This window comes from Lycium barbarum, chromosome 12 (genome assembly GCF_019175385.1).
Source record: "Lycium barbarum isolate Lr01 chromosome 12, ASM1917538v2, whole genome shotgun sequence".
Lineage (NCBI taxonomy): Eukaryota > Viridiplantae > Streptophyta > Magnoliopsida > Solanales > Solanaceae > Lycium > Lycium barbarum.
Window position 1 is genome coordinate 4,631,815 of NC_083348.1, and position 22,512 is coordinate 4,654,326.

The 22,512-nt window shown below is 37.7% G+C and overlaps 1 protein-coding gene across 1 annotated transcript; it reads left to right on the forward strand.

The window, feature by feature from the left end:
• Positions 1-18,668: 18,668 nt before the first annotated feature.
• Positions 18,669-21,629, forward strand: LOC132624092 (uncharacterized). Its single transcript, XM_060338922.1, has 6 exons — positions 18,669-18,989; positions 19,044-19,884; positions 20,034-20,182; positions 20,390-20,518; positions 21,003-21,053; positions 21,198-21,629. Exons 1-6 carry the CDS (start codon positions 18,669-18,671, stop codon positions 21,627-21,629), a joined length of 1,923 nt encoding a protein of 640 aa, XP_060194905.1.
• The last annotated feature ends 883 nt before the right edge of the window (positions 21,630-22,512 follow it).

The following is a 22,512-nucleotide window of genomic DNA, read 5'->3' on the forward strand; positions in this document are numbered from 1 at the left end:
AAATCCAAGCACCCGCACTTATTTCATCCCCCGGGAGAAATCTAAGATGAGACATCAAGATCATAATGTATGTTTTCCTTTTATGCATTTGGGTCGTGTGTGGCCAAACTTTATTGCTATTATGTTATGGCCCTGTGAGGCATTGTTATTATGGGTTGTTGTGATAGGATGGTAGTGCCATATTACAGGGAAACTCTGGTAAAATTTTTGTAGAATCTCCGAGGACTTAACATTCGAGGACGAATGTTCTTAAGAGGGGAAGAATGTTACACCTCGGAAAATTTTCCGTTGATGCACAGTGAATAGACTAAAAAAGAGCACAAATTATACGGTATTTCAATAAGTAAGGAATGACATTTGATGAGCCTAATTAATATTTCAAAGACATTCGAGGTAAGAGAAGAAAGTTTGCCAAGAGAAGGCAAGGCATACGATAGGTATCAAAAAGGAATTACGAGTAACAAGTTAACGACGACTTAATGATGTTTTGGAGAAGAGTTATAACGTCCCTTAAATTGTTAATGAGGTGATAAACAAGTGTCAAGAAGGTTCCATAAAGATTGGAGATCAAACGAGTCGACGAGAATGAGTTCGGAAGAACTGGGCATTATACGGACCAACATACTGGCCGTATAATATACTGGCCGTATGTTTGGCCGTATAATCAGCCCAGATGGCCAGCCTCTCTGGACCAAATCTACCTCCAGACATACGATTAGTATAATTTATACGGACCGTGTGTTGGTCCGTAGAAATGGGTCGGGATAGATTTGGGTATTATTAATAAGGGTCCATGTTTATTTCATTTCATTTCCCTTCACTCCCCTTCTCTCTAGAACATCTCTCTGCACTTCTCCCATAAGAATTCAAGGGATATTAGTGAACAACTACATCAAACTAAGTGAATCAAGTGTAAGAAACCCATTAAAGTTCATCCAAGACAAGGAATCCAAGTGAAGGTGAAACTAGGGTTTTGCTCAAGTGAGGTGTTTCCACCCAAGGTTCATTCCTACATCATCTAAGGTAAGTTTTATGGTATTTCCATGTTGTTTAAGGTATTTGAAAGTTGAAACACTTGGATTGTAGAAGGGTATAGAAAATGGGTCATGAATGTGGGAATAGTATCATTTTTTAGTAATAGCTTGGATTGAGTCATGATTCTTGATGTGTTGTGATTATGGTTATGTTATAAATGTTGTTAAGAACATGGGATAGACATTGTATATGAATGAATGTAATCGTGTGCTATAACCATGGATATGGATGATTGGAAGTGAATTGAAAAGTAAGAATAATGTATGTGAATAAAGAGTATGGTTATAATATTGTGAATGTTATTATTGATGTTTGGGAGTTGATATATGATATGGAGGAAGTCATATAAATAAATTACATGCTGTCCAATTTTCTCTAGGTTTAGTGGTGTATGCTAAGCTATCGATTTTCTAATGATAGTATAACTCTAATGAAGGTAGAAACGTGAGCATTAAAGGAGAACGTGCAAGTGATAGAATAGTTGAACGGAAAGGTATGTAAGGCTAACCCTTCTTTCATAAGGCATGGTTCTTTGGACAAATATATAATCTTCTATGAGACTATGATGTCCTCCAAATGATGCTATCTTCAAAAGCTACTAAGCTTACGATTCTCGATATGTTACGATTGTACTAAATTCCTCCTATAACGAGTAATCCTCTAGAGATAGATGTAATGAACGACGATAGTAATGACGCTAAAGATGCTTATGGACTTTTTTGTATATGTACCTATGTATGGCTATTTTGAAACCCCGAGCTTATATGGCCGGGTAGAATAATATATATATATATATATATTGCGCGCGCACCACTGCAGGTGGGTACGAACAACCCTGAGCCTTGGTAGGGCCAGGTATGTATGACCCTGAGCCTTAGTAAGGCCAGGAATGTATGGCCCTGAGCCCTGGTAAGGCCAGGTATGTGAAACACCGAACCTTCATGGTCGGGTATGCTATGTAAATGATATGTATATGAATATGAATATGTATATGAATACGAAATTGGATACGAAATGTAACTGAGTATGGATATGAATACAATACGGATATGGATGTATGTACACAATCACGCATTAGAAATGGAAAGTCCCTATGAAAAGCAAGTAAATGTTTGCGACGATGATACAACTATCTCCCATCCTATGCTATATCTTATGTTGTCTATTATGCTTTTATAATGATGTCGAACATGCTTTACATACTCAGTACATTCTTCGTACCGACGTCCTTTTGTTTGTGGATGCTGCGTCATGCCCCCAGGTGGCCAGGGAGACAGACTTGATCCATAGCTTTATTACTCAGGGACTACATAGCGGAGCTCCATTTCATTCGGAGTTACAGCTTTTGGTACTTATTCGTTTGTGTACATATTTATGGGCATAGCGGGGTCCTGTCCCGCCTATATGAGATGACATACTCTCCTTAGAGGCTCGTAGACATGTGTATATGGCTAGATGTGTTTGTCCTTGTCGGCCTATATTTTGGATGTCATTCTGTTAGCCTCATCTGCTTAGTTACATCTATACGGGCATTGTTATTGATGATGATATTTATGTATTGTTGCCCAATGGAATTAGTATGAATAATGGATGGAAAGTATGATTTAGCTATGTGGCTCACCTAGATGTAAATGTGAAAGTATGATAAGTGGTGCCCAGGTGGGTTAGCACCAGGTGCCTGTTGCGGCCCTCCGGTTGGGTCGTGACAACGAAGCATAATCAAGCAATACAATATGAGATATGAATGCAATGCAATGCAACGCCCGTACTCTTGTACTGTCAAAGCGGAATAACTCCACGCCTCGGCAGCACAACCCATGGGGGACGCACGAAGTCCAAGCACCGTCACTCCGCCTACAGCTCAGAGGACTCAATTATCAGTCAGTATCAGTGTTCCAAATCAGCCCCTCCGCACGCATCTCAGAGGTGACATTATCATGTTCCATAATCATCCATGTTCCTTCTCATTTCCATCAATAGTGTCGGTCACACAACATAATAAGATGATATAAAATGAAAATGGAACGATGCAAGTACAAACAATGAATTATGTCAAGTTCAAGTTGTGCCACACACAGCGCACTAATTTCATCAACAAGTGATCCACACAGTAATCATGATGAATCTCCAATTTCCATAACAATAAGAGTCAACTATCCCAAACTGGATATATTAATAACGAGGCATACACTAAGTACCAATATCTATGTCAACTTGGTGACGAGCCAACAAGTAAATCAACACAACGTGGTAGCATGCCCCACAATCAATCAACGGTTGATCCACACAGTAATCATCATTAATCTCCAAATTCCCATGACAATAAGAGCTAAATATCTCAAGTTTACTAGGCTGATAAGTAGGCGTACACTAAGTACCCGAATCAATATCAAGTAATTTCATCCCTCCGATTGACTCCCAATTCACAACAATCCACCAATTTATACACAACGTGTCAAACAAGATCCTATGGAGTCTACAGGCCATAAGCCCGAACAAACAAGTCACAAGCAATACCAAACCCTAAGGCAACGTCCAACCCAACTTCATACCCGAAGGTTTACATGAAATATATGACGATATCATCTAATTATATGCTTCGCTAGTCGAATTCTCACCACAGTGGTAAACCATAACCTACCTGCCAGGCCGAGCAACAATTTTAAGTCAAACTTGCACTTTTCCTTTATGTCAAGCCTCAAGATAATCAGAGTCTACCATAGTCTAATGTGGAATTAGAAACAAGAAGAAGGAATTTAATAAACTTAATTCTTAATAAATCCCCAAATTCCAACCCATAAGCTAGAATCATAACTAATAACGTAAAAATAATGATCTAAGGGTCTCATCATGGAATTAGTGTTCTAGATGTTCAATTCCCATCAATAATCAACTAATTTAGCTAACAATTACTCAAAATCCAGATTGTACAGAAAACCCCAAAATTTGGGTATAAACCTAGCCTTTGATTCACAAATTAAGCTTTAGAAATGGAAGATTCAATTTACCCTAGTCATTAGTCATCAATTCCATGCTAACCCATGCTAGATTGATTAACAAAATAAGGCTTTATACTCACAAGTTCATTAGAGGTAGATAACCCAAAACCCACTTATCTCTCATAACTTTAGGAAGATCCTAGCATAAATTAATGATAACTAGGTTAGATAATGAATCAAGATTAGGAAGAGATGATAGATGAGTTTACCTCTAAGAGTTTGCCCCGAGAAACCTCTAGAAAAAGTCCCAAGATGAACCACTTTCAGAATAATAAATGAATGAAAGGACTTGGGATTTTATATCATTAAATACCCCAGTCACTGCCCGTCCACCGCTTTTGCGGTCACTCAGAACGCTTTGGCGGCAGCGCTTCGGCGGTCCCTCACTAAATGCCTAGACCGCTACAACGGTCCATCTACTGCTTCTGTGGTACTGCTTTAGCGGTGCTGGTGCCGCCGAGGCGGGCACCGGTAGGTACACCAGAAAATCCCCCAACCTTCATAGACTCCACCTAAATCCTGACTAATGCTCGGAAATATCTGCTCACATACGATATATGATACCTCCCATAAAAATACGCTACGAAGGCACTCGTGGTCTCGAAATTTCCATCGGGGGCCCCGTTGACCGAGTCAACCCCCGAAACCTCAAAACTAGATTTCCAACCCAAGCCTCAAAATGCACCCAAGTGCCTCGAGAACCAAACCAACCACGCACACAAGTTTTAAATGACCACTCGGACCTTTTCGAATAGACGAATCTTTGATCAAGGTTCGTTTACCCAAAAGTCAACTTTGGGTTAAACCTTTTCGCTTTTAAGACAAATCTTATCAAAACTCACTCAATTCGAGTCCAGTGACCTCAGGAAGCGTGCCCACAGTCCCACGGGTCAATTATGAGCTAACAGAGCTCGAGAAAGGGTTAAAAGGGTCAAAATGTAATGACGACCAACCGGGTCGTTACAATTTGAGATTACGACATGCACATGAGATAGAAATTCTATCAAGAATTGTTGATAGAGGTATGAATAATTTAGGGAAAAGGCATAATACCTCTCAACTGTACCTGAAGTTCCTGCTACACACTTTATTTTTTTTAGGGTCATATTACCCCCTAAACTCTTTTTTTCCTGTATTTCTTTGCACCTTATGTGCTGACATGGACCCAAATCCCAATTATATTAGATGAGGTGTATACACTCGTCTGCCACATCATTTAATCACTTCAACTAATTTTTTCTCGATTCTTCTTCATTCTTTTTTCTCTCCTTTGTCTAGTAGCAAAGATGTCGGTGATTTTGTTTATTGGATAGCGGTTATAGAGTTTTTAGGTGTTGAGTGATGGCTGAGTTTTTGTGATTAGATGGGGTCTGATGGTGTTTTAGGTGAAACTGGGGTGGTTTGATGAGCGGAACAGGAATGCTAGGGGCGGTGGTTTATGAATCTACTGTAGAGGGTGAGATTCGAAAATTCGAATCCACCATTGTTGAACCTTGAAAAAGCTTGAAAAACAAAAAAGGCAAGAAGAATGGGAGAATTCTTTCTACTTTGTATTCATCATAATGACCTCCTTATATACAAGTAAGGAGGTCCTTATCCTAGTCTAATAAGGCAACCCAATTCGAATAGAACTACAAATCCTATATTACCATAATTACAAACTTACCATAAACAGACCAAGCCTATTACAATTAGACTAGAATAGGATTCCCACCAATGTGACCGGACAAACTTGCCAAACTGGTCTGGTCACATTCGGTCTCAATACCCTCCTCAAGTTGGAGCATGAGGGTTCTGAATGCCTAACTTGCCAAGCAAATATTGATGTTGTAGTTTGCCCAAAGTTTTGTAAACATATCGGCCAATTTCTCAATAGTTGACACATGACCGGGAAATATTATTAGACCGGATTGGGGTGCATTCCAGACATAGTAACAATCGACTTCAATGCATTTAGTCCCTTCATGAAACACCGGATTTTGTGAAATATATAATGTCTCTTGACTATCACAGTACATTTTCACCGGAGATTTATGTTCAACGCCTAAACTATGCAAAATTCCCTTTAACCATTTCAATTCACAGACTATCATTGCCATTGACCAATATTTTTCCTCCGCTAACAAGCAAGAGACAATGTGCTGCTTCTTGATTTTACATGATACGGGTGAATTCCCAAAGGAGATAAACCAACCGGTTAGTTATTTTTGAGTCAACAGATATCCAGCCCAGCCCGAATCACACCATTCGTACAATTGGAGATACAATCTTTTCTCATTATTAATGTCTTGTCCTGGATTCTTCTTTAAGTATTTCACCACACGGAGAGCCACGTCCCAGTGTGCTTCATTCGGTTGGTGCATGAATTGAGACAGAATATGCACGCAATATGATAGCTCAGGTTGGATAAAATTGAGGTATATTAATCTACCGACAAGACGTCAGTATGATTCTGGATCTCTCAAATTGGCTCCTTTGGCCAACGCCAAATCGTGATTCTATTCCATCGAAGTATTAATTGGTTTAGCTCCCAGTAATCCAACCTCAGAGATTATATCCAAGGCATATTTCCATTGATAGGGAAATAACCTAGTTGGTCCACGTGCAACTTCAACTCCCATAATATACTTCAGAGGGCCCAAATCCTTCATGTGAAAACATGTGCGGATATAGTCTTTGAATCGTTCAATGGCACTATGGTTGTTTCAAGAGATAATCAAGTCATCCACATAGACTAAGACGTTAAGTTGCATACCTTCTCGGTGCATCGTGAAGAGAGAATAATCCGACTACGACTGTTTAAACCCATATTTCATTAGAGCACTTGACAACTTCGCAAACCAGCACCGTGGGGCTTGTTTCAAACCTTACAAACAGTTTCAAAAAATTCAGCATCATCTGGTTCTATTATCGTATTGGTATGAATGTCGGGATTTTTTTATTTGTACACCAAAAATTGATATACTTTACTATTGGTGGCATATCCAATGAAAACATAGTCAACTATTTTTGGTCCGACATTTATACCCTCTTGGGTTTAGGAACCTGCACCTTTGCCAAACACCGCAACACTTTAAAGTATTTGAAGTTGGATTTTCTTCCTTTCCATATTTCATATGGAATGGACTGTGTTTTGCTATGGGATACTCGGTTGAGTATTCGGTTAGTTGTAAGTAAAGACCCCCCCCCCCCCTCCCCCCACAAGTTCTGCGATAATCCAGAACTTATCAATATAGCATTCATCATATCCTTTGAAGTTCGAATCTTTCTTTCCGCAATCCCATTGAATTGTGGCATGTATGGAGCAGTTTTTTGATGAATGATGCCATATTCCAAACACACTTTTTCGAAAGGAGATTCATATTCACCGCCCCGATCACTTCGTATCATTTTGATCTTCTTGTAGAGTTGCGTTCAACCTTATTTTTGTATTGCTAAAATGCATCTATTGCTTCATCTTTACTATTAGGTAAGTAAACATAGCAATATCGCGTACAATCGTTAATAAAAGTTATGAAATAATTCTTTCCACCGTGAGATGTTATTGACTTCAAAATCACAAATGTCCGTATGAATTAAGTCTAACGGATTAGTATTCCTTTCAACAGAGTTGTAAGGATACTTAGAATATTTAGACTCAACACAAACTTGACATTCCGATTTGTTGCATTCAAACTTAGGCAATACTTCCAAGTGGATCATTTTCTGCAAATTTTTATAATTGACATGTCCCAAACGTTCATGCCATAAAGAATCTGACTCAATTAAGTAAGACGAAACTTCAACTTTGTTATTATTGATAGAAATTACATTAAGTTTGGAAAGGATCTCGGTAAGGTAACCTTTCCTCACATACATATCGTTCATGCCTTAAATTACATATCATTCATACTTATTACAACTTGTTGGAAACATAAATACTCTTAAAACCGTTCTTCACTGAAGTTCGATAGAGACTAAGTTCTTCCTTATTTCTGGAACATGAAGAATATTCTTCAAAGTCAATGTGTCGCCCGAAGTCATTTTGAGAGTAATATTCGGAACGCCTTCAACCTTAGTGTTGACACCTAATTTTTGACCTCTCGTAATTTATTTTAATTACCCAGAGTCCTTGGATATCAAACGGAGTAAAATGTGTATTTTCTACAAGTCAACATGACTTTATAAAATTATTTAAATAATATTTTGCCACTTTGTTTGGAAAAATAGCTTTGTTAATATTGTAAATCATTTAGAAATCAATTTACATTTTTTATAATTTATATGGAGCATTTGTCAAATACTAATCAAAAGATAATTCGAAACAATTACTTATATAATTGTTAAAATTGTCAGAAACATTAATTAGCAAGCATTTTACTCCGTTTAATTCAAGAAGTCTGATTAATTAAGTGATTTAATCATTTTACCCCTCAATTCTTAACTTTGCATAACCAATTTGCATTCTTTGAATTAATTTATTTGAAAATTGTTTGCTATGTGATTAATTGTGGCTGCAATTGAAATAATCAATTATTAGTAAATTACGACCATGATTGAAATAGCCAATTTCATGGTTTAAATCAATTAGGACCATTTTTGCAAAATTAGTCTTAATTTAGTTAATTTAGACTAAGTATGGCCATATTTTTGAAATGTTCAAATTGTGAATAACTTCAAATTATGGCTATTGCATAGACATGCATTTTTTACCCCTCCTTATATAAGCATGTATACAATTTATATACACATATACCATGTATATATATGCGTATATCAGGCCCCTTCCCTTTTAAATTTGGACCGAGCCCAGCCCATATCAGGCTGTAACCCAGCCCACTACACGCATATATGCCCATTGGCCATACAAACAAGACCCAGTGGTCTCATTTGTTGCGTAAGATTTTAAGAGGGGGAACCCTAGCTGACATGCTCTTCCTTTTCTCTCTCTTCGTCACTTTGATGCCAAAAATGGCAACGTGCAGAGTACTACTGCTTTATTGCAGAAGGTGTTTGTTTCTTTCAAGCAAAACTTTTAATGTTTTGTACCCATTTCCACTGAGGCTCTACCAAACAAGGTATAAACCTCCATTTTTGTTGCTTTTTCTATGGTTTCAACGGTCATACACTGAGAAACCTTAATGGGCTTTGTTTTTGTTGATTTTGAATACTCTATTATTAGTGGTTCATGAAGAACCCCACAAGTTGACCAAATTCAAGTCAAATCTGACCCTTAATTTGTTGATTTATCGATTCTTAACCATTGGATGTTGGTATTGAGAGATGCAATTGTGAAAAATTGCAAGACTCCCATAACGTTTGAAATCTAGGGTTTGGAGAAATTGGGGTTCTATAAATTGAACCCCCCCCCCCCCCAATCACTTTATTTGAAGGACCGAGCAACTGAGAATATCACTTGCATACTCAAAATCGAAATACCTAGGGTTTTTAGCAATTTTACCTTTAATTATTCGATTAATAAAAATTTTAAAACTTTGTCTTTTCTTTTGTGTGTGGCTGAGTTGGGATTTTAGGAGCAAAAGGGTCTCTAAGTCTGTTCTCGACCAAGGCTGCACATCAAAAAGGTAATTTACCTTCTTTTTAGTTATTTTTAGTAGTCACTTAAATGCTTTGCTACTGTTTATGTGATTTGTTCAGTTAGTTACTTGTTAGTCAGTTCCTGTTCGTAGTGTTCTAGTTGCATGATGCTTATTTAGTTTAGATTAATCCTGTTCTAGTTCATTTCTATAGTTTTTTAGCTTCTATATACCAATGGGATCAGTCATGTGCTAGTTATAGTTTACATGGGTTACTTATATGTCACATGTTATTTTAGACTGATATTTGCTAATCATGTTTATGTGTTTAATTGTCCTTGGGATTGTTTGGTCCATGATGGTTCATTCATGTCTTATTCTGATTAGCCATAAATTGTTTTAGCCTATAGCTACTTGAGCATGATCTGTTTGTTTAATAAATAGTCAGCCATACGTATTAGCTAGCCTGTAGTTTGCTCAATCATGCCTGCATATGCTACATGTATGTCAATTTGGGTCCATTATGCTTTATATACTAGTCTAGTTGAGATCTTGTTGTTATGAAAGTTCAATACAATTATGTATCCTCATTTAAATGCTTTCCAGCTAAGCTTTGTTTGATATGGTAGCTTAGTAAGACCATGAATATTATTTCAACTGCAGTCTCTTACATAAGAGCTTAGTATAAGTGTGATTGCTTTTGTACGTTGTTTTAAGTCATGGAAATTAGTTTGAAACTTGGTATATGTATTTCATCATTTGACTAAAACATGTTGTTAAGGTCAACTGGAAATCAAGAAATAAGTTTATCATGTTTGGGCTAAGTCATAAGCTTGTTTTCTTAGTTTCCCCTAAGCTATATTGGAAATGTCCACCCTTGTTTGTATTATTTGAATCCTCTGAACATGAATTTATGCCTGAATGTGGGTTAGTTGAGTCAAATTCATGACTTCTATGATGTACAATGTAAATTCCAACATGTTTAGTTGGTGTGTCCTATATATGCCCTCCCATTAGTGAACTGTAAGAGGTATTATGTGCATAAGAGTTCTAAATTAATATGTTAAGTCTGGTATAGGTGTCTTCAGGTTCAATATTGACTAATTAGTGTTATAATGTTAGTGACATATCAAAATGCTCACTCTTTGATGTATCTAAACCTGTTTCCTTCATTTCTGCACATTTATTATTTTTTCTTGGAGCATCATGTGAAGTTGTAAAAACTGTCTCCTTCTCAATATGCTAGCATGCTTCTTGTCTTATACTGGCCTGATAGTTTTGAAGAATGGAGTTGCTTATGTGTGTGTTTGCCTAAACTGTTTTGCATTTGTTAGTTTAGTATTTGAGTCAACTTGACATGCAAATGTCTTCACATGAAAGAAAAATGATCATGTATGTCTCTGAAGATTTTCATTCTGTCTATGTTAGTCAACAATAGCATGTATGCATATCTGATTTAAACCCCCAAGTACAACAAGTTTCCTCTACCAATGTATATCTTGCCTCACAGGCGGTGAACTTCTTACTCAAGTAGTAGGTGGCATGCTCTTTTTTCCGTGCCTCATTATGTTGTCCTAACAAGTATCCGAAGGCATTCTTGGCAAAAGATAGGTATAGCAACAGTGGACTCTCGGGACTGGGAGGTACCAAGACTGGCGGGTTGGACAAATATCTCTTGATAGTATCAAATGCTTTTTAACATTCTTCTGTCCATTTTGTGGGAGCGTCCTTCTTTAAAAGCTAAGGATGGGCTCCACAATGATGGTAGACGGAGCTATAAATCGTCCAATATAATTCAACCTTCCCAGGAAACTCATGACTTCTTTCTTGGTTTTGGGAGGAGGTAGCCCTTGGATTTCTTTGATGTTTGTTGGGTCTAGCTCTATGCCCCTTCGGCTGACTATGAATCCCAACAATTTTTTGGTCGGTACTCCAAATGCACATTTAGCCGGGTTTAGCTTTAAGTTGAACTTTCAGAGCCTATCAAAGAATTTTCTTAGATGCGTGGTATGCTCCGAACTTTCTCTTGACTGGATGATGACACCATCCATGTATACCTCGATTTCACGATGAATCATATCATGGAAGATGGTAGTCATGGCTCTCATGTAGGTTGCGCCGGCATTCTTGAGGCCGAAAGGCATTACCCTGTAATGGTATTCTCCCAATGGGGTGATGAAAGCTGTTTTCTCCGCATCTTCTCTATCCATTAGGATTTGGTGATAGCCGGCGAAACAATCCACAAACGACTGTAGCTCGTGCTTGGTACAGTTATCTATGAGTATGTGCATGTTTGGAAGTGGAATGTCATCCTTTGGACTGGCCTTGTTGAGATCTCGGTAGTCCACACATATTCTTATTTTTTCATCCTTTTTGGGTACCGGCACTATGTTGGCCAGCCGGGAGGGGGGGGGTATGAGGTTACTACTACCACCTCGGATTTGATTTGCTTTTCCACCTCATCCTTGATGCAGATACTGAGGTCCGGCTTGAATTGTTGGGTTTTCTGTTTTATAGGAGTGAAACCCGCATTGATAGGCAACCGGTGGGATACTACGCTAGTACTTAGACCCGGCATGTCCGCATATGACCATGCAAAAAGATTCACATAGGCTTTCAGTAGATTTATCAATTCTTCTTTTTGAGGCGCTTTTAGGTGCGCGCTTATCCTTGTTTCCTTGACGTTCTCTTCGTCACCTAGATTGACCGCTTTCGTTTTGTCCATATTTGGTTTTTGTTCATTTTCTAACTGCTCTACTTCTTCTACGAGACCCTCGGGTAGCATCGTTGCCTCATCGTACTCCTCGTACTCTTCTTTCATTCGTTTTGCAAAATGTCATGACATTTAGGGTTGCTTTATCATTTCTATTACTGAAAATTCAAGGCAAAGTAAGGTTAGTATAAAACATGCAAGCCAGATTCTGAGAAACTTGGTGGCCCGATATACACATATATATACAGTGGAGCGACGTCATCTAAAGTCTTCTCCATCTGATCATCGAGCTCAACCAAACAGACATTAGTAAGCTCCAACTCATGTCTCAGACTCTCTATGATGGCTTTGTCATGCTTAATCTTCTCCAAATACTTGGCATCTCTGTCATCAGCTCTTCTCTGAATTAAACGGGCTCGAATCTCAGCTTGTGAATCCCTATCTTGTACACAACTGTAGAGAATAGGTTTGGGAGGAAGAGTACCTTGTAAGTCAGCCCTTAACCAATCCTTATACTCCACCACACAACTCGAACGAAACCTATTCTCGGCTAAGGTATCAGGACCCCAAATCATGCGACCTTTCCATTTTCGTATGCAATCCAAAGCCCTCGGCGGTCGGTAGGGACTCTAAAATACTAAAATCTAATTAGAGCACCAACAACCTCGTAGTAGGTTTTATGCGCCTGTGTAAAAGTGAACTGTAATACTTAGTTGTTGTGGAATTTCCCATAAATATCATCTCTTCAGGCCCTGCGGGAGCATATGAGATAAACGTCTCTTTGTTGGAGAAGATATGGCAGGTGGCTCCAAAATCAACCTACCAATCTATTGGATTTCCAACCAGCATTCGAAAAACATAGCACACAATTCCTCCTCTTCTTCACTCTTCTCTATATGTTTTCTTGATTTTTCTTCTTTTGGTTCTTCGGGTCACGACAATCTATAGATTTGTGTTCAGTCTTGCCACAATTGTAGCAGTCTCCTTTGAATTTTTTCTTCTTAGAATTGTTCTTCGGCCCAGATGATTTCTTCCTTTTGTTAGACTTTGGTTGAGCAGTCTCAACAATATTTGCTCCTGATATTGTGAATTACTACAAACCTTCTTCTCTGCGGATTTGTTGTCTTCCTTGATCTTTAGACGAATCACAAGATATTTTAATAAAATTGAGAAAACAAAATGACAAAAACACTATCCGAGACCACAGAATTCACTGTGTGTCCTTAGGAAATTTAATCCCCTCAAGTACCCGAGGTTATGGATTACTTCCTCCCAGGATAAAATGGATAAACCTATCAAAGGAGTAGCGGTACCTCAAACGCCCATGACTTCACGCAAACTCAAAGATGACAACGATTCACACAAGAGACTGGCTCATTTTTTTTATATAAAAGTATTCATAATGCAGATGGTATGCAGAAATTTTTTGATAATTCAGTACAGAAGATGAGGCGTTGCCTCTGTATGTATAGCTACCGTGTTACGGTTCGCTTTTAGTGGGTTAAGGCATAAAAGTTACTAAGAGGTTGTTGGTGCTCTAAATGAATTTTAGTATTCTTAGAGTCGCCAACTAATTTATTAAAAGAAAACTAGGAAAACCGGGTAAAAGACTTTTCAAGCAAGAGAGAAATCGTTTTGGTACCAAAGTTCGAAGTAGAGGTTCTGGTGATCCCCTAGGGAAGGTTTTACGCACCCTAGTATTAAAGCTCCGTAGATATACAGTTGACCTACGAGCTTCAATGTGCGATTAATGTATTATTTTCTTAAAAGTGTTTAATGTATTATTTTCCGCAAAATGTCATTCATTTGTATCATAAACTCAAGAAACATCTGGCAAAAAGTCCCCCATATAAGGGGGGTTTTGGGTTTCAAAAATCCATATATGTGTTCAACTCACTTCGTTTCCGGACCAAGACATACTTGGGATTTCTCCCAAGTAGAGTCGCTACTGTTTTGATCCTAAAGATATGTGTTAGTTCATATAGGTTTTAATTACATACATACAAGAACATATGGAGTATATCTCCTATTTTTGTAATATATATAAGTGTATAGTAGGCAAGCGGAAAAAGTTTTATTAAGTCCAATTTTAGTCCTATTGAAGCTCAATATGTCAAACATAGTCCATACCAAAGCCATCTCATCTCAATTTTGGTAAAAGTAGATCTCTTCTTATTTTTGTCCCTTAAGTTTTGAGTTTTAGGCCCAAATAACGTTTTCTCTTTGCTCTGAAAATTCATCAAAGCTTAAGCATAAAACGGTATGTTTTGTTTCTCTGGAAATTTCTGGGTTGTTAGCCCTTATTCTCAAAAATTGGCCCAAGTTTTAAAGGAATACCCTTTATCAATTATAGTCCAAAAGGCCATTTCCACATCCATTTTTTATCAGTCCAAGTTCATATTAAAGCCCAAAAGAAAATAGTCACTCTTTTTTTTTACGAAAAATGGTTTCTGAAGTGGGCTTGAGGCCCAAAGCTAACTCCCTTTAAATCACTTTTATTTTCAGATTTTTTGAAGAGAGGAAAGCCCCAAAACTTGTAATTTAATTCCATTTTTTCAAGATCTATTTAGTTTTATCCAAACATTCAAACCAGTTTTAAACTAAAAGAGACTAAGTACTGATTTCATGCAAATATTAGAGATTAAGTGGGTTTGAAAACATTTTAGGCGACTTCCTAATAATACTAAGTGTTTTTCTAAGTTCCAATATTTCACATAGTTTTTTACATACACAATATATATAAATGCAAAAATGAAATGAGATAAGAGATGCATCGGACTGATGGGCCTACCCAAGCCCACCAGTGACCATTTTCACCCATGGCTGGGCCTTCAACATATATTAGCTTCCCCTTTTTCCACGGACTCGATGAAATGAATATGAGGCCCAACCGTTTTGATATAGAGGAATGGCCTAAGTGGCCCGCGATATTTCACATGCAAACACAAAGGGAAAAAGAAAAATACAAGTTAGAAAGTATATAAACCCTCTTATTGAACTAACAAGAATTATAAACCAAGTAAATATTTGAAACAAATATATATATGCACAGCTACATGTACACAGTGTATATATAGTCCTAGCATGTTCTAAGCGAAAAAGGCATAATTCTTCAAAGCCTAAAGGAACAAGTGCGGCTAGGCCCAATTAACAAGAAAACTGGGACCAGGTCATAACAGTTCAAAACAAGCCCACAGAGTAAACACTTAAGGGGGCAGATTTGGCCCAACACTTTATCTATAATGTGTAAAAAAAAAAAACAGGTTCCAGGATTGGTTAATATGGTATTCCTATCCAGATTAAAAAATCTCTCTTCTCTCTCCTATATTTTTCATGCAAACCCTAGCTATTTCTTAACAAACCATGGCCGGAACGGCTGCTGGCCAGCCATCGACGGCTAGTCAATCACCTTTTCTTTCTTCTACAACATTATATCCTCCTTTACCTAATTCTCCTCTACCCACAATCATCCCTAACCCTACTTCTTCTTCCACGCAATAAGCAAACTATGCTCAAACCCTATCCCATGGTAATGCTGAAAAGCAGACGCAAAGATGTGATCCAATTCCTCTTAAAAATATTTCCTATGAAAATGGTATTCCAATGGTTAAGTGGACAGCGGCAGAAGTCAAAATAATGGAGATCTTGGAGAACTACAATATGTTGTCATTGGAAAATTTGCTCATCTTGGATGGCCAGAACTTGAAGAACTGCGTACTATCATTCCTCAATAATGTGGAGTGAAAGGTAAATGCACAATTGGCCTATTACGTCATCGACATATGTTGATTAGGTTAAACCTACTGGAAGATTTGTTAACGTAACCTCTAAGAGTGCATATTATTTGAAGTCCAAGGATGGTAATACTTATCAAATGCGGCCTTTGATCTATGATTCCCATTTCAAGATTGATGAGGAAACTACGAAAGCTATGGATTGGATATCATTCCCAAATCTGTTGCCTACCTTCTTTGTTAAGAATGCACTATTCACATTAGCCTCAGCAGTTGGGAAGCCCTTACAATTATATATGGCTACTATTAAGAAAACTAGGCCTAGTTGTGCAAGGGTGAAGGTTCAAGTTGATGTGTTGGCTGACCTTCCAAAATATGTGAATGTGGAAGTGGAGGATGAAGTTACGAAGGAATTTAAACTGGAGAAGGTTAAAATTCAGTATGATGTGTTGCCAAAATATTGTACTGAATGTATGCTTCAGGGTCATTCTACTGATGATTGTTGAGTTTTGCATCCAGAGTTGAAATCTAAACCTGAAGGAATTGTTGTTGTTGCAAGTAATCAAGGTGTAGCCTCGTCAAGTGGTAATCAGGGTGAAATATCTCAAGAATTCCAACAGCAAGAAGGTTTAGATCAAGATATAATAGGAGTAATCTTCAGCAAAGGTTTATACCAAAGGGTGGATCAATTGAAAATAAGGCACAAGAGATTCAAAATGAAGTAAATGGTCAAGCTGATCAGGAAAATAGTATATAGCAGCATAAATCACCAGGAAAGACAGTGAGGCATAATCAGGTTAACACACAGAACAAATTTGAAGTGCTTCTTTGTATGGGGGAACTTGATTCTGAGAAGAAGCCACCTCACTCTGATCCTAATGAGAAAAAGCGAGATGACATGAAGATAGTTGTGTAGAGAAGAATCTAGGAAAGGAGGTCACACAAAGCAAGACAAGTGAAATACAAGAAGAAGTACATGCTGAAGAGAACTACAACAAGGAGAAGGATCAGGCCAGGAGTGTAATTGATGAAATAAGACCTAAGGCAATAGAGTTTCAAGATTTTAAGGAGTCTAGAAGAAGTGAAGTACAAGAGGGAGTGCATGTTGAGAAGACTTGCAGCAAAGATGAGGTTCACAATTGCAATGCAGATAAGAATGAAATAGTTTCCATGGAAACTGGGACTCAGCCTCAGGTGCATTGGGAGGAAGGGTATGAAATAAAGCAAAAAAATTCCACACAGTTTACAGTTTCAAATGCTGGTGAGATCACAAAGGAAGGAAGGGAGCCTATTTCTGTTAGTGTTTCTATGGAGGAGCATGTAGAAAATATTGGAGTTGATAGTGACATTGCCAATGAAGGAGAAGTGTTCAAGGAGAATTTTGATACTTCTCTTATGCAATATCTGCTATTACTTAAACAGGATCCTCACAATCATGATTGCAGCAGGAATAGTGAAAAGGCAGTGGTTCTATATGACAATATATCTCTAAAGATGTCAGTACCTTCAAAGATTTCTCCAAATAAGAGATTGCATGATGTGGTTTCTCACAATATTGAGATTAATGAAATTACTGGCTCTTAATTGCTTGAAAGAGCCAAAGAGGAGGCCTTGTCTACTAATGTGCTACAAGAAAATGTCTTCACATCAGGAGGAGTAGCTGCAAAAACCAATACAAAGGGGCAAAGGAAGTACAATAAACAAAACAAGGTGGAGAAACAACAGACTACAAGGGCTGTCAAAGAGGATTGCTGCTATATCTCATTCCAAATGATGTTTAAATCACTCATATGGAATATAATATTAGTAAGGAATCAGAAAGCCTTTCATAGCTACAAATGTTAAATAGGCATCATAAATTCTTTTTAGTTGCATTGATGGAAACTTTTCAACAAATCACTCAAACTCAACATTATAGGAGGAGATTGAACATGCATACAACTTTGTCCAATATCAATGGAAAAGTTTGGGTGTTTATAGTAGAAAATATTGAGGTGGAGGTGTTGTTGGACTCATCACAACAGGTAACATTGAGGTTGTTTTTCCAGGAATTCAATGAAGAGCTAATTACCACCCTGGTATATGCTAAATGTGATGCTCCTGAGAGATTGGAATTATAGGAAAACCTATATCAGTTGGCTAACAATATTACAAGTACTTGGATGGTAGGGGGTGATTTCAATGTTGTAATGAATCAAGAAGAAAAGATTGGTGGATTGCCAGTAAATATGAATGACTCAGAGGATTTTGCATTTTGTGTCAACTCTTGTAAGCTAAAAGAGATACAATTCAAGGGTAGCCCTTTCACTTAACGGAATGGCAGGGTGGATAATGAATGTATATTTGAAAGGTTGGATAGAATGTTGGTTAATTCTCAGATGCAGACTTGGTTGGGTAATATGGAAGTTGAACATCTAGCAAGAATTGGCTCAGACCATGCACCACTCCTTTGTTCTTATGGTGCAGTTACTGCTAATGTGCCTAAACCTATCAAATTTCTAAATTTTGGACTGATCATGAGACTTTTCATGATACAGTTAAGCAAAACTGGCAGTATCATGAACCACTGGATCCTTTCATTAGTTTTAAAGCCAACCTTAAACACTTGAAGGGTGTCCTTTCTAAGTGGAGTAGGGAGGTGTATGGAGACCTGTTTAAATAGTTAATTATTATGGAGGAGATTGTCAAAATCAAGGAGGAATTATTTGAGGAGGTTCCTATTGCTACTAACAGGTATGTACTGCAGTGTGCTCATGCTGAGTATAAAAGATATCTTCATTTTGAGGAGGAATACTGGAGACAAAAGGAAGGAGTTGATTGGTTTGTGGAGGGTGATATAAATACTAGATTATTTCACAATCTAATGAGGGGTAGAAGGAGGAAGCTGACAGTCAGATGGATTCAAGGATTGGATGGCTCATGGATAGAGGATGAAGCTCAAATGGCTAGTCAAGCTGTGCAGTTCTATCAAGCAGAATTTTCGCATGAGGAGGTGTAGACTCAAAGTAGACTTCTAGATTATATTCCTCATCTTGTTGATCAGCAGGCCAATGTTGCATTATGTTGCATTCCTAGCTGTGAAGAAGTCAAGCAAGCTATTTTCAATCTTAGTAGGACAAGTGCTAGTGGTCCTGATGGATTTCCTGGCAAATTTTACCAATCATGCTGGGATGTGGTGGGGAGGGATATATTCAGGTTGGTGGAGGCATTTTTCAATTGTCATTCTCTCCTTAAGTCCATTACTCACACAAATTTGGTTCTTCTCCCAAAAAAGGACACAGTGCAAGCTTTTTCAAATCTAAGGCCTATAAGTCTTAGTAACTTTGTCGACAAAGTCATCTCTAGGGCGGTTCATGATAGGTTTGAAAAGGTGTTACCATCTCTCATATCCAGAAACCAGACAGGATTTGCCAAAGGAATGAGCATCATTGAAAATGTATTACTAGCACAAGAGATAGTCACTGATATTAGAAAGAGTGGCAAGCCTGCCAATGTAGTTATCAAGTTGGGTATGGCTAAGGCATATGATAGAGTGTGCTGGAGTTTTCTTGTTAAAGTACTGGAGAGATTGGGATTTGCTAGTCAATTCCTAGATCAAATATGGAGGTTGTTGGCAAATCACTGGTATTCAGTACTATTCAATGGCCAATCCACAGGTTTCTTTCACTCAACTAGGGGAGTTAAGCAGGGTGATCCTTTATCACCTGCTTTGTTTATTTTATCTATAGAGGTCCTGTCAAGATCTCTTAATGCTTTGTTTGATGATTCTTGTTATATGGGATATAGATTACCTAAGTGGAGTTTTAATATTAATCATCTGTCCTATGCTAATGATACAATTTATCTTCACTTCAGCAGAGAAGATTTCTCTTCAGAAAATCATGAAGGTGTTGCAAGATTATGAGAAGGAGTCTGTTCAGCTTATAAATAAAGACGAGTGCATTCTACATGTTTCATAAGGTGCTAGTATCAATAAGTTATCAGGTGGAAATTATCACTGGTTTCTATAGAGAAGCTTTTCCTTTGAAATACGTAGGCTGTCCAATCTTTCATTCTAGGAGGAAAAAGGTGTTTTATAATGATCACATTAAGAAGGAGAAAAATAAGCTGCAGAACTGGAAAGGCAAGTTACTATCTCATGGAGGGAAATCAGTGTTGATAAGCAATGTCCTTCCAAGTATCCCAGTCTATTTACTGTCTACTGTTGTTCCAACAAAATACACTATTAATGAGCTTTATAAAATATTTGCAAGATTTTTTTTGGGCTAACAAAGAAGAGGGAGGAAGCAAACATTGGGTGCATGGACTAAGATCTGTTTACCAAAAAAAGAGGGAGGACTTGGTTTTAGATCTTTATAAGATGTTTCTAAAGCTTTGTTTGCAAAACTCTAGTGGAAGTTCAGGACAGAAAATACTATGTGGACAACTTTCATGTGGAATAAATACTGCAAGAAATTTAGGCCTACTGAGGTGCAATGGAGAGGTGGTTCTCAAGAGTGGAAGAAAATGCTGGATGCTTCGGTAAGTACTGATAATTTTATCTGGTGGGAGCCAAGGAATGGGGAATGTAATGTATAGCTAGATAATTGGTCCAAGCTTGGATGTTTAAAACATATTGCTCCAGTTCATTCCCATATTGATGAGCTGAGGTTTTTCATGACTGCTGAAGGGTGGGACTTCTTGAGGATTTAGGATGAACTTCCTCTAAACATTGTTGATCATGTTAAAAATTCACTAGGGGCTGGGGAGATTGTGGAGGATAAAGATCACCCTTGGTGAATGTTGAGTAATAATGGGAAATTTTCAGTGAAGAGTGTATGAAATGAACTAAGGCAACATGGCCAGAGTTTTGTACAGTTTATACAAATCTGGAGTAAGGGGATTCCTTTCAAGATTGGTTTTTTTATTATGGAGACTGTGGAAATACAAATTACCAGTTGATGATGTTCTCAAAAGAATGCATATAGCAATAGTGTCTAAATGCAGATATTGTGTTGATTCTCAGCAAGAGGAAACAGTTCAGCATTTGTTTCTTACAGGAGACTTTGCTAAGTCTGTATAGAATTTCTACACTACAACTGCTGGAATTTCAGGACCTCTAGTACAAGTTCATCAGGCTATGGTTACAAAGTGGAATAGTTAATGCATTCCTTTGTTAAATCCAATATACCATGTTGTTCCTGCATTTATCTGTTGGCAGCTGTGGAGGAAGAGAAATGATATTATGCATGGGAAGAGCATGAGCACAGATAAGGTTCTATATAGGATCAATTATAATCTGCATAACCTGGTGAGAGATGTTTATCCTTGGTTAAAGGAGGTCCCTCATGATTGGCCTCAGTTGATCAAGTTCTTAGAAGGAGTTAGATCTACTAGTTCCATCAGACTAGTCCACTGGAATTATCCTAGAGTAGGTTGGTTCAAATGCAACACAGATGGAGCCTCTAGAGGCAACCCTGGATTAAGTTCTGTAGCTTTTTGTATTAGGGATGACAGAGGGGATTTGGTGTATGCTAGTGCTAGACAATTACAGGTTACAACAAATATAGTTGCAGAAGCAACTGTCATGCGAGATGCTGTGATTTATTACATCTCCCATCAGTTATTCCCAGTGATTATTGAGTCTGATTAATTGACTATGATCAACATCTTGGAGGATAAATGGGACTGTCCATGGAAGATTAGTGTGGAAGTGAGGTTGATCAAGCAATGGAGCAATAACGGACCAGTGCAGTTTGCTCACATTCTGAGGGAAGGCAATGCACTGGCAGATTATTTAACTAACTTAGTGTTTGATTTTCCAGGTTCTATTCAGTTTGTGGAATTGCCAGTAGGTGCAAGGAAGATCTGTAACAGTGATAAGAGTGCAAGACCATACATCAGATTTTCAGATAATAGACCTAAGGAACCAGACTAGGTATTGACATGGATTACACAGTTTGAATGATATCACCTGATAAACTATAGAGTTATCTAAGATTTCCCTATCCAGTATATGATATTAACAGTTTATCTATTCATTCTGCTAGAAAGGATCTTTTAGATGATTTTGTAGTTGTTTTATAGGATTCTGGCTGGTGATTTTCACTACAGCAATGCATGACTGAAGGCAGAAGTTGCAAATTAACACCTTTTGAATAGTTTATCATACTGATTGCTTGAGTTATTCAGTTGGATTTGATGACATAGCACCTAGTGAGAGCTTGGGGTGACTGATAGTGACATCAATCCAAGGCAGTTGTTACTGACTACTATGTATTTAGAGAAGAGCTTTGATAATTTCTGCAACACATTGTATATAATTTAGCTTTAGATTTTAGTTTATGCTTTAGACTTTCTTCCTGTAAATATTTGTTTTGATTAATAAATCATCACCAGCTGCTGGTGTGTGATTCTTTTGCTAAAAAAAAAAAATTAATGTGGTCTTCAAAATATACTTCTTGTATACACTATGATGTATACAAGTCATGTATATTTTGTATATATTCAGTATATGGCATGTATATCAACCACAA